This window comes from Pocillopora damicornis, chromosome 2 (genome assembly GCF_964200805.1).
Source record: "Pocillopora damicornis chromosome 2, jaPocDami1.2, whole genome shotgun sequence".
Taxonomy (NCBI): domain Eukaryota; kingdom Metazoa; phylum Cnidaria; class Anthozoa; order Scleractinia; family Pocilloporidae; genus Pocillopora; species Pocillopora damicornis.
In genome coordinates this window covers 22,872,584-22,886,104 of record NC_142671.1, presented here as the reverse complement: position 1 = coordinate 22,886,104, position 13,521 = coordinate 22,872,584, and the positions used below count along the sequence as shown (strand labels likewise).

At 36.5% G+C, this 13,521-nt stretch overlaps 1 protein-coding gene across 2 annotated transcripts; it reads left to right on the top strand.

The window, feature by feature from the left end:
• The first annotated feature begins 885 nt into the window (after positions 1–885).
• On the top strand, positions 886–12,698 carry LOC113677602 (uncharacterized). 2 transcript variants are annotated; one of them, XM_027194434.2, is made up of 2 exons: positions 886–1,080; positions 11,365–12,698. In XM_027194434.2, exon 2 carries the CDS (start codon positions 11,386–11,388, stop codon positions 12,211–12,213), a length of 828 nt encoding a protein of 275 aa, XP_027050235.2. In that variant the 5' UTR covers positions 886–1,080; positions 11,365–11,385; the 3' UTR covers positions 12,214–12,698. The 2 variants fall into 2 exon arrangements, with proteins under 2 accessions (XP_027050235.2, XP_027050236.2); XM_027194435.2 differs by lacking the exon at positions 886–1,080 and adding an exon at positions 5,462–5,610.
• Positions 12,699–13,521: the final 823 nt, after the last annotated feature.

Sequence of the window (13,521 nt, the reverse complement as noted above, 5' to 3'; positions counted from 1 at the left end):
ATCTCAGTACGTCTTTATCTGCTCTTTAGGAAACAACACCCATAGAACCTACAATGCAAACTAATAAATGCTTTCAGTTAGGGGTACTAGAAAATATTTTGAGCAAAGAGATTAGCTTGTAGCTAGCCCAAGTGAATGACAAAACCCCTACTGTCGTACAGTTTGTGTCTAAGGTGAGATGGGGGTGGTGGTGGCGGGGGAGGTTAGTTACTAGTAACTTAAAGTTCTAGAAAGCTACTACTGCTACTACTATTAAAGGCAATGGTGTAACTGTCTAGTTGTTTTCCGTTTTGTACTTTGGTCCTTTGCTTGGCTGTTAAAATACATTTGTTCACGCTATCGGTTTGAATAGTCTCTAGTGTCTATCTACAGAAACGGCACCAAAACACAGTTTTTAAACTAATGCGCAGTCATCGAAGAGTAGTGTTTTATTTCAAAATAGCTCACGGCTCATACCTTCTCAGAAGGCACGTGCAAAAGTCAACGAGCGTAAAAATATTTTTGTTATTTCCTCCGAATCTGCTATGCGACCAAAAATAACACACACTCTAAGGAAGTCAATGAACTTGTTTATTTCAGTTGAATTCTCTACTTCGTACGTCTCGTGGTGTTCCAAGGTATGGCCGAAGAAATTTGATACAAGGAACAAGAAAAAAAAGGGAAAAAAACTTCTGTTATATTGCAACGGCTTTTATTAGGTTATTATCAGGGAATGTTCAACGAATTCCCTGTTGAGGTGATTTTTTTTTAATTGGTATTGTTAACGGTAACTTGTTATTTGTCCAGCATGACATGGCAAAATGATCAGCGATATTACTACGTCATGCATTATTAAAATGTCATTAATTCAAGAGTAGAGCAGAGGTTGAAAGCTTTGAACCGTTTATTATGATATTCTTTTTGTCTTTCAGCTTTGTTTGCGTGTGTTAGTAACATTGTGCACTGTCATTGCAATACTAAAACTGACATCAAACACGTCCTTACCAGTTCCACTTATTTACTGCGTTGAGCGCAAGTACAGTTCTCATTTCCCTGGATGAACTTCAATTTTAACCTTCCAAACTGAGACTTCTACAGTTGGTAAGTTTCAAAGCATTTTACCTCACTGCCGTTTTGTCTCGTGCAAAGGGACTTGAGGAAATTGTTAGCCGTAATACGGATAGTTGTCAGAGAGTGTTTGGCTATCAATTAGTTTTATAGATAACGCAAGGCAACGAAAGTGATTTGATCATGTGTTTACAAAACACATTTAAGAATTTCCAACCTCAACATTATTTTTCAAACTTGTAAAATCCCTGCAAGTTTCCCGAGCGAAATTAGCAACATCCTCTTGTTAGCGGTTGACTATCGTGGTACATGCATGATTAGAGGCACAACTTTCAGCTTGAGGTCCTTAAACATGCGGCTAAAGAGTGCTGAAACTGGAATAAGTGAGAGATACTATAGAGGATGGAAATTCTGGCGTCACGTGATTGGTATCGCGCAGTTTTCGATTCTTTTTTTTTTTTTTTTGCAAAATTAACTCTGTGTACCCTTTAATCACACTGCTGTAATTTTTAGCCTTTCTTGTCGCACGAGGTAAAATTGTTTGCTAAAAAGTTCGCTATATTCATGCGTTGTCTTCCAAAGACCTGTTCGCTATTCGTGGTGCTGACCTTAAACAACCTTTCTACACTCATTCTGTTGATTTAAGAGTAAACGTTTGGTAATTTTAGGGACAAATTATCCAGAAATTCAATACCAGTTTAAAATTAAATGAATTCTTGCCCTCAACATTTTCCACTTCTATTAAGAACCCGCAGCAACTTTCCAAGCAAAATCGGTATGTGCGGAACACGTTTAAACCGACTCAGCGTAATATGGGCCTGAATTATATTTATAAAAGAAAGAGTGTTGTAGACAGAAAAAATGACACAACAAGCCTTTTTGCTTCGTCAAAAATTGCATCTGCTCCGGTTGGTGAAATGATAATTCTGGTAAAGTCAAATGAAGGTCACTTAAGACCTTCCCCATCAACAGCTCGAAAAAAAAGTCAGTTTACAGGCGTCTAATGATTTGTTTTTCTATAAGACTAATACTTTTTTTTCAAAATTCAATAGAATTTTACTCCTTAAGATAAATTTTTCATGCCTTTAGTGAAACTAAAAAGTCTAAGGATCATGGAGGAAAGATATAGGATATATTTTATTGCTTATCGTAGGTCTCGATGTGGTTAACCGTTAGCCATAAAATGGCAAAAAAAATAGCTTTCAGACGTAAAAAACTGACAAATTTTTACCGTCAGTCGAAAAACGTAAACATTTTTCTGTTAAACATAACGGAAATAAATGAGCAGTTAGCCGTGAAATGGCCAAAATTTAACCTTCCTTACCCTTAGCATTGTTACCTGACTGTCGAGATATTTTCAAACATTTAGTTCACTACGTAACAAATAAATAAAGTCCACAAACGTACATTATCCCATTTGATCTTGATGTCATCCTATCGTGACTCTCTGGCAAGATTAAGTTTTCCCATTTTTAGCTTGAATTCCACAAGTGCCCACAGTTTACAGACAAATATGTGTTTATGTGGAAAGAGTTGCAAGTAACTCACCCACACTGGACAACATCAAACTGTGGACAAGTTATAATCCCACTCAGCTACTTAATCTGAGACGAACTTCTTAGTCACCTTTCCATGTGGGTGGCAAAATATTTCAGCAGATACACGGTTCAATTAAGTGGCGGTTTTGCCATACACTTAACAGTATACTTCTCTCGATCGTTTAAACGTGTCTTAAGTGTGAAAATTTAGTCTGTTCAGTGAGTTACTAGAATTTATTTTTTTGCTCAGTTAGATTATTTCTTTGCATAAAGCCATTAGAGGAATTTTTTGCACAACTAAACGCCAAGTCAAATCTTCTTCCTTTCTTTGTCTTGAAGCAATATTTTAAATTTAGTTTTAAGTATGTAAACGTCGTTTTCTTTCTGAATGGCCTACTTGATTTTGTAAGCTATCATTCGAGTCAGTAGTTAATCATTTATAACTTTTTCATTTGAAAACGTATCTATTTCTATGCTGTAAAACGTGCCGAGCAGAGGTTTGGTTGTTGCGGACACATAGTATTAATCTACATGGGAATGACGTTCGCGTGCTGAAAGCTGGTACCGTCCCACTGTCAATTAATAGTAAGAACACTTACCGCTGAATACCACGCATAGTCTGAAGGCTTAAGACGTCAATGTAATTAAATGTAATGGTGTAAACTTCAATATTACATTATTGCGAAAACTATATGGAACTGAAAGTGACGTCAAAGTTTCACACGCAATGAGTGTTCGCTTCGTCTCTGTTTCCAGGAGTAATTTTCCGTTTCATGGCATTTGCGGTTTGTCTTTTTTTGTCTTTCCTTCGATTGCCTACCTCTGAAGAGAGCTGAAACGCTCCTGTCTGTTCTACGAGTCGGAAATGCTCTTTTTGACATTATTCAGTGTTTCATTTAGGCTTTAGAAAGAATTGGAAGAAAATGCAGCGGCAGTGTTTGTTTGATTATAAATATTCTGGTCAAGATCAATATAACTCAAATCAGATCATTGACTCAAATGAACGAGTGTATCATATTTATTTTTTTCAATAATATATTCCATTCTCTAAGGATGAATGTTTGTCGTCCATGTTCGTTTACTTCAAAGCCTGCAATACCTAGTCGAATTTAAAATTCCCTTTTCCAAAATTGTGCCGTTTTATTTCTTTATAAAAATGGGAATACTGGAAAACAGGTTTGCTGATATTTGCAAAGTAGGTTGGTTATCTCCATCAGATCTCCTTATAAAAAAAGGGTTTGTTGATACTCAGAGATTGAGCAATGGTAATATTCAGATTTTATGAGTTCTAACCTTTGGTTTACATAAAAAATTGTTTCGCAGATATTCAGATCAATTCTATTTTTGATTATGGGCTTTTATCACGAAAGCTATTCCGAAATATCGTTTATGCGTAAACGACCACCTTAAGCTTGTCTAATTGCGTCAGTGTAGAAGTGATTATGTCTCGCCAAAACTCCTCAGATGGATTCACCCACCCACAGTTTTGTAATTATAGAAGCTTTTCGTGAAGACAGGTAGCTGGTTCTTTGATGCAGTTTCTATCAAATATATTGACTTGTTTAACAAGCCCAGCTAATCGCACTACTGGTGCGAATCGGGGATACCTAACAACACTGATCTACACAAACTCCTAGTATTTTTCGCTTTGCGAGAGACTCAGATCATTTTGTTTTGTTCGTTACAAAGTCGTTTCGCCCATTTGTCTGTCACCCAAACTGAAGCCAGTCGGTTTGTTAATCAGTAGATCACTTAGTGAGTCAGTTTATTTGTAAATACAAATATCGGAATATTGCAGAAGGTAATTAGTAAAGTTGTAACTCATTCGTTATGGTGAATTTGCGTTGAATGAGTTTGTTTCTTAATTAAGTTTTATGCTCTTAGCTGCATGGCAAACCTTTCGTGGCCAATGTTTCTGGATTTGTAGAGAATTTTAATTTCAATTTACTCTCAGCTTGCTGTTGTCACGGTTTGTAATTATTTTACAACGATATTTTGTGAAGAAGAAGAGGTGTTGTCCTTGAAACAATTATAGGGAACACAAGTCAACCAAGACAGTGACTTTAACCGACAACGTGGTAAAACAGAAGGGCTACTGGAAAGAACAATGGCGTTAGCTTTTGGTACATTTTTTGGCCATCTTCTGCAAAACAATAACATCAAATCACCAAAATGTGCGTTTTCTGCGAATTAGATATCCATGCATTTGAAAGTCAACGCTTCTCGCTGTTCAGGTTTGGCTGCGTAAGCGACGGTAATCACATTCAGTCATTAGTGAAATTCTAAACAAAGAGTTAAATTCACTTTCTGATCGACCTCTTCCTAGACATCGCCGTCCTGACTGCTTAATGTCCCAAAATACCTCATGTATGCAGTTGTAATATAAAAATTGCAGCATCTTTTTCTTCAGTACATGACCCAAGTTTCTCGGCCTCTCTCTCAAAGTCTGACTCTTTCAGAACTACAAAAAAAATGGACTTTTCCTTTCAACTTATCCATTCCATACAAATGTTTACCAACTAGCGATAGACGATAGCATCCAAGTCTACGCTTTTGAGATCGGAATGAATTCTACTCGTCACAAGCTTCTGAGCTTTAAGTTAAACTGAACCTTTTTGTACAAAACTGAGAAATAGCATTCAATTAAGACTTGCACGTTTCATTTGTCTTTTTAGTTTTTGAGTTGTCACTCCACGCATGCACTCATTACAATTGAAAACTGACTCATCAAATACTCGGCTACCGATCTAGATGCTTTAATATCATGTCTATACATTTAAAGGGTATGTTTAACGTCATTTTGTAAAAATATTGCATACAAGAATTAAATCAAACAATGGGCAAATCGTTAAACAATTTAACGTTGAAATAAAATTGCCAATGGTGGCCACTATCGGTTGAGAGGCCGTTTTACAAAAAGGTTAGACAGGGAAAGTCCTGCTCCAAATGCTTTCCTTCGCTTAGTTTAGCCTAACTAAGAACTGGCAAGAAGAGTACGGCGTGAATAAGCGATTCAACCATAGAGGTTAGTTGATATCTTGTATAGCTATGAAATTTTCTCTCTATATCCTATAAGAGATGATTGTAGAAAGTTGGCGGATCTCTCTCCATGTTCGTAAAAGCCTCCATCACGCAATGCTGTAGTTCTATTTTCGTTACGTAAGAATTTATTTAAATCAATTTTAACTATTCATCAAACAGTATTCATTTTGTTTTTTTCATCAAAAATGAAAAGATTAAGGGGAAAGTGACAGTTTATTAAAACATTGTAAACCACAATTCCTCCCTTTCAACACTCGCCAAGTAATCATTTCACAATTTTGCCAATAAGTCAATATTTTAAATGTCTGTTAAAAATATCTATGATCAGGAATGCGAGAAAGAATTTACGCAACACTCGTGATAGGGGATTTCATTCAACATTATGTTTGTTTATTTGAAGTATATTAATAAATATCTATCAACAAGTGAACCATGCACTTCTAGCCAACAGACATAGTAATGGCTTTTAGACTGCTTTCATGTGCCACACAAAGATAACTTTTTAACTATTTGGTGAAGGAAAATGTGGCCTGAACTGAAGTTTCAAAGCAGTTAAAGCGCGAGTGCATATTATGAAATATTGATTTTAAATGGAAACAGAACTATGAAGAATTGCATTACGTTTTGACCAAAAGTTCTTTGATCTATCATCAGAGAAATTGTCTTCGGTTTTTGGTTTTCAGAAATAAATTTCACTCTCTAGCGGGCAAGTTGTTTTCATCTTATCAGTGGAATACAACCGCCGGCATGATATTCAATGGAATGGTATTTTTTCAAGATATTTTGTCTTTCATAAATTTTTGTTCCAAAAATAAAATCTTAATGATAGTTCTGTTTGTTTAATCACAAATTTCGAACCACTTCAACTCAATATATAAATATCATTCTTAAAAGGCTATGTTAAAAAAAAATCTTACGAGTACTTTTCTTTTCAAGCTGCTTTTTACAAATTGAGAGCATTGGTTCTAATAGGATATGATAACAAAATTTGCATTATTGCTTAGTCATTCTTCTAATTGAAGACCTCCATAAATGTTTGATTTATATCTGTGGGAGCAGTTGTGGTTTTTCGTCTTTTAGGTATTGGCACAAAAACAAATATTATGGAAATATCTATTCCTCGCAAATTACGAAAATACTGTAAATAACTTAAATCGCTTTTTTAAGCATTGTATTGACGTCTACTCTTTGAATTTTTTTTTACAGCTGTGTAATCTATTTTGTGCATTCTAACTTTAGGCTTATGATTTCTTACCGAACAGAATGAAACTGCTAAACTAAATTGCCCACTATTCTCAGTAGTGTAACTACACAATTGATCGTATCTCCATTTAATATTTAGTTTCTTTTCTTTAACACTTCATACCTAACTGGTTCGCCAAAGGCTCGCAAACCACTGTTGCAGTAACTCGGTCAAGGCTATGGGTGAAACTTTTCTCGGTGTTTATCTCAGTTCAAAGTTCGATTCAATTCTTCTTGGTTTGGGCAAGCTATGAAAGTACCAGTAAAGGCGCGTTAAGCTAGGTAAAATGTCTTTATCTTTGTATTTCTTCTATTAATTTACCGTAATAGTTTGTTCATCGACTCGTCACCCCACAATTCCAGTCAACTCGTTTGATAAACGTTTTGAATTTTAATACACTTAGTCGTATTTGCTAATTGAACTGTAATTTGTCTTATTTTTGTTTCGCCCAAGTGATATTTGCCATGAGATTGTTATATTTTTTTGTCTCTGAAAAGATATTTGCTTTGAACAAAATATTCAAATGATTAATTTTTTAAAGGAACTTAAGGAGGACAATTTATTTTTCATCATGAAGCACGCGAGGTTTACAGCCTTCTAATCTGATCAATCGAGCGATTCTAAACATTTTTGAAGCAGTTGTTGTTGCTTTTCTTGTTGTTATTGTTTTTCAAAAAGAGTATTTCCTACTTGAACCTGGAATTCAACTCATTTCAAAAGCTTGTCCCTGTCTTGTGATCGGAATGAAAATAATGCTTTTTAGATTTTCTTGAACTCATAAAATACGAGGTCAGTATTTGCACGGACATATTTGATGATAGATTTATGTATGGTCAAAAATGATGAAAAATGGTCCTCTTAATGACAAGATATCCTTCCTTTTTAGGGTCATTGCTTTTTTTTAATTGTCATGTTTTCAAAGTTGAGGACAAATTATACGTTATTACGTTTTGACTGAGATAAGAGAAAAAAATCAATCCTCAGTTGTGTTGTTAAGATGAGCCATATTGTTTTATATAAATCAATTTTCATTTAATTCTCTTCCGGATTTTTAGCGTTTTCTCGCAAAAACTAAAACAATTGGAAAATTATTTGATATTAAGCTTCAAAGGAAGAGTGTTTCCGTACTTACTGAGTGAATGCCACATAGCAACAGTATCCAAAACAAACTGCTCTTTAGCACTGAACGATACCCTGTCTCAAAAGAACAAAAATGGAATGACTTAACAATTTTGTTGATGTCGTGCATGAAGTATCCGTTTAAGACACTTCTAGATCTCACGAAATACTTGAATTCAAGGGTGCGCCAACATAACGTACGCCTTGAAACACTTCCTATTTCAGGGATTTTTTTTAATTCGTGCAGAAGGAAAAATCTAGAATAGAGATATGCTTTTTTGGGGGATTCTTGCTGAAGTGGAAAGACCACGTGGAGCCCCTTGAGCAACCTAGTTGTAAAGGTTTTTGGACGTTATTAAATGGCTGCTCCTATCTCAAACCTTTTGAAAAAATTAATATTGGAAGACAATTCCCTGCCTAAGTTCACCGCTTGCGGCTGAAAATTCATCTCCCAGCCTCAGTGCAGCGATTCAGTACCTGACCAGAATCGAGTTATTTCCATTAGCGACTACTGTTGAACTATTTGGTCCGAAATGAAGTTAGACATGTGTTTGACACCACTTAATATAACTCTCGCTCTTCAGTGAAGCAGACTTCAGTCGCCTCACTAAGCTAACTTCAATTTACTTCGTAAACAAATCACTGTTGGGCCTAAAACATCGATTCTTTGCTAAATGTACAGTTTCTTGTAGATAATCTATGGGTAATTTATAAACCTGTGAGTACTGTATTAGAAAGCTATTATCCGGCTTAGCATTGGGCAGGCGGCTGAAAATTCAGCTCCCCGTGTTGACATGGTGGTGACCCATCCAGATTCGACGGATTGCTATGAGCGACAACTGTAATGAAACGGATTCATCAAAAAACTGCACTATTTCGTATGAAATGAAGTCAGATATATGTTTGAAATCACTTGATATGACTGTCGCTCTTCATTGAAGCAGACTACAGTCGCCTCGCTAAGCTAAGTTTAATTTACTTCGTAAACAAATCGCTGTAAGATGAAAAACATTGATCCATCGCTCAGTGCGGTTGCTTCAGTTATAAAGGAACAGAAAAAATTTTCGTCTTAGAAGAAAAAAACTTCAATGCAGCAATATTTAGTAGCATTATTACACTGTTTTTTAGTTGCATTAGTCTTGCACTGCTTTTAGCTCGAAGCATTTGCGATATAACTCTGGTATGTGATATCTAAACCAACCGATCTTAACTTTTGTACAAAAAAACAATATCTGAAAAAGGAACAAGCTCAGTATGTTTTTTTTTTTGTTGAGGATATTGTGAGAATAAAAGAAAACTAAGACCTCCTCTCACCCCATGGAAGGTTCTTGCAAAAACATGTTTGTCATCTCCTGAAACTTACTCTACATCATGTTTGTGGCTAGATTGGGGCTGAAAGCATTTGAAATTCAATAATTCTAAACAGTTGCAGATGAAAAGATTATATTTTTTTGACAGTAAATCAAACAACCAATTCTGAGCCCATTCGTAAAAGAAAACGTCAATTTTGTGTATTTGCATCAACCCTTCAGTTAAGTACTCCGTGAAAGCAGATGGAAGCATACAAATTCTCCATTCTAGACTATGTACAGTTCCTATAGTCCTTGTGGGAGAATTTATATATTGAGATGCTCTCGTGACCTGACAGTGCAACTTTGTATATTGGTGACATAAGTAAAATTGGATAACGATCCCCTTTTAAGGCCTTAATGATTAGAGAACAAAGCCCACAGAACAAAAAGGCATTAAATTCACTTTCCCTAGCCTTAATGGCAAAAGCCTTTCCTAAAGACAAAAATGGAATCGATGTGGTTTACCGTCTGCTGTCAAATGAACTCTTATGCTCTCAAAGCTTAGTTTTGATATCCGGTAGCTTTTAAGAAATACTTCCATTTGGGCTGTAAGAAGCAATATTTGCCTCAGGTTTCCGGAATTTAGAATACTCCTTCTTTTGCCATACTCGAATCACACCCAATATTTTCAAAACTGTGCAACAGCGCACCTTTAGAATAACTTGACTAGTTTTAAGGGCAATAAATGTTCTCATTGAGTGTTCATTCTCTATTCTTGCTGGCAAAATCTCACATATAGACTACCTGTTTATTTAGTTTCAATTCTGCAATTACTCTCGCGATAATGCTATCGATTTGTTTAGTTTGTGTAAACTTCCGTGACATACTTTGAATTTATGGTGTTGGTGATACCAACTAAATATTACCTTTAATCGTTTACCAATATCATCTTTTATCGACGTGCGTACGTGATTTTTCTTTTTACCCCTACACGAACGTCTATAAATTTCTCATTTGACTCGAATGTTCCCTTTTTTTTTAATTTCTCACGAAGTGTACATTGCATGGATTCTGTTTATCAGCCATCACGAAATTTATCTTTTCGGTTGATAAATATTCGTATGCGAGCCGAGCAACGCTTTGTTCCTGTTGCGTGCGGAGATATCAACAAAGTGAAAGCACTTTCTAACTATCTCTCGCAGCTGGATCAGGATATTCCTGACATCTGAGTGCGGTCTCATAATATACAACGTAGTTATGAAGTAATTCTGAGATCATTTTAACGTTAAATATTAAAACGATGTTAACGTAGTGAGCTGGGCACGAAAATTTGAAATTATTAAATAACACAGAATTAAAGGCAATGAATTAGGCGTTTATTTTGAAATCAAGAAAAAATAACCTTGTTACTATTTCTAGAATTCACTAACGCGGAAAAAACGTGCGAAAAGTCATTCTTTGTTTCCTGGATTTAAATGCCAGACTTGTAATTTTCTAGACAATGCACTAATTAAATGGATAAAACCAAGTAAAAGATCAAAATATACACACTTTTTAAAGCACTTATCGCATTCGGTTTAGTGATGTTGCTTACGAATGATAAATAGATTACCCACGAGGGGGGATTACTCGGAAAATAGGGGCAAAGACTACAAACACGCAAGCCAGCCAAAACAATTCTCAAAAACTCCTGTTGTGTTAATCTGCGTCTTAGGAAGAGTAAAAAACACAAAATTAAATTGAAAAATGTTGTCATCCGAGTTTTTCCATTGACGGGGATGTTGAGTGGTACCCATGCGTGCAACCCCGGGGATCACATTCTTGTCCCCACTTCAAATATAAACGCTATAAATATTCTCCGCATGTGGTCGTAATGTTGCAATTCCCACGATTATCCACCTCTCCGTAAGAACAAAAGACCGCTCGAAAGTTGCCATATTGGCTCGGTCACGTGATAGCCTGGCCGAGCGTTTATAAACTGAAGCGCTAAGAGCGAACGTTACAGTGCCTTGAAAAGCAGTCTAAACACTACTTGACTGAGATATCTGTACTGAAAGTTGTCTGTTATTGCTTGTTCATCCAGGAAATCACTTGCAGAAAAACCATGTCAGCGTTTAGTCCTGTATCGAGTTACGAGAAAGCCTCAGATTATTTTCCGTCTGTGCCATCTGTGAGCACAGTAACATGGCCCAGCGCTGTTCCAACAGCGTTTGAACTTGGACCGTGGTACTCGTGGGGGTTACCACACTCCAAGCTGAACTGTCACGGTCCTCCCGCACCAGCAGCCGTCGCCCCGCTCGATTACACAAGCTTCTGGCCTACAGTTCCTTCCTTGGGAAGCTGCGGTTTCTTCCTCCCCTCGGGAAGTTCCTTAGCTAGGTCGTACGAGAAACCTAGCCAGTCGTACATAGGGCTCATTGCAGAAGCAATCCTTGGCTCACCGGAGAAGAAACTTGTCCTTAGTGACATTTACAGCTATATCCTGACACGGTATCCATACTTCAGGACCAAAGGAAGCGGATGGCGAAACAGCATTCGCCATAATCTCTCTCTGAATGACTGCTTTATCAAAGCTGGTCGCAGTCCAAACGGTAAGGGACATTTCTGGACGATTTGTCCTATGTACTACGAAGATTTCTTACATGGGGACTACCGTCGAAGAAGGTCTGGTAAATGTCTCAAGCTGGATCTGAAATCAGAGCGACTCCTAAGCGAATCACACCGTTACTTTGCACTTTTTAGCGAAGAACCAAAGCCGAGTGTGCTCGCTCAAAGGGAAACATCTCCACCTAGATATGAACAACACGAAAGAGACGTACACAGAGAAAGAGAGATTGATTGTGAAACAGTCGAACAATCTTCTTCTGAGCATGAAAGAGAACGAAGAAGAGGTAGCTTTGACGTACAAAGCTTACTTTCCGCTCAAGTTTAAGATAGAACAAAGAGATGAATTAGGGGCGAGAACATAATTTATATCTAACGTCTGGATTATGATAATTTAATTTTATGTATTTAGTATCTGACAAAGTTGAATTCAGAGAATTCAGGCAACATATTATCTCAGAAAAAGGTTTGCCAGATTCTGGTGGAGTAATATGATGAAGTATGAATAGGGAAAATTGGAACAAGACATTCCGTCTTTCGTTCTGAGTCTGTTATCGACGGCGCACTTTTGTGTTGCGTGCGTACTATTGATATTAATTCATGAACACAACTTGAAAACCGCAAATTGCATTTGTTTATGTAAGTTTAACGATCGCGCGTATTGTCTTTTAATTCCGGTCTATTCTAGGCTAGAAATCATTATTTGTATTATAAAAAAAATTAAGATTATCATGTTATTACATGGTTGACAGCTTGTGAGCTATGTATTGAAGAATGGGGAAAAGAAAATTAAAAAAATACGTGTAACAGAGAGCATTTTGACATTGTTTTGTTTTTAGTGAGTTCAATATAGTCACTAATAGAGACATGAAGCGACTTTGAACACATGACAGGCTTTGCTGTTGAATATTCTTGAACATTGATACCATAGATTTATCCTGTTATTCTCAAGGATAAACTTTTCTGCTTTACAAAGCCTTTTGTCCAGCTAATTTCCCAACCAAGTGAGAGTTTGCAAAATTGTAGAGAGCTTTAAAAAGATTACTACAACCCACTAAATCGAGTTTATCAACAGAAGACCTAGCTATGTATCAACATTGGTCGAGAAGTTTTACAATGTTGAACAGAATAGTGTTCTTGAAAACGTTTTAAGACGGGGGAGATATTTTTATCGCGTCAAACACCAAGGTTTTGGACAATAATCTTCCCCATCTCTCCTGTCAACTAAGAATCTGAGAGGTATAGCTCCATGCGCATGAGCAATGTGACTTCTACAGCCTCGTTTTCGTTCTTATTGCCATTTCTTGCACGAGGTTTCTAAATTAGCAGAATTTGAGATTAGGTGATTAAGGTATCTCACTTTCCTTGAAGGATTTCCTTTAAAGCTTTGTGATTTACTTTTTTCAACTGGCTCAGAGGATTGATGAGATGACAGGAAACTGAAATGCTACGTCGACAGGAAAGTCAGAGGGCTAAGCGCATAAGCTGAAGCTGTCAGTAGTTTATCGTAATCCTTAAAGTAATGTGGCCTAAAGGATCGCTTATAAAGATGCCCTGTTCATTTAACCCCCTCGTCCTTGCTAAGAGGTTATAATCAATACGTGGTTTATTTTAGTTTCCAGCTGAGCTTAGAAAA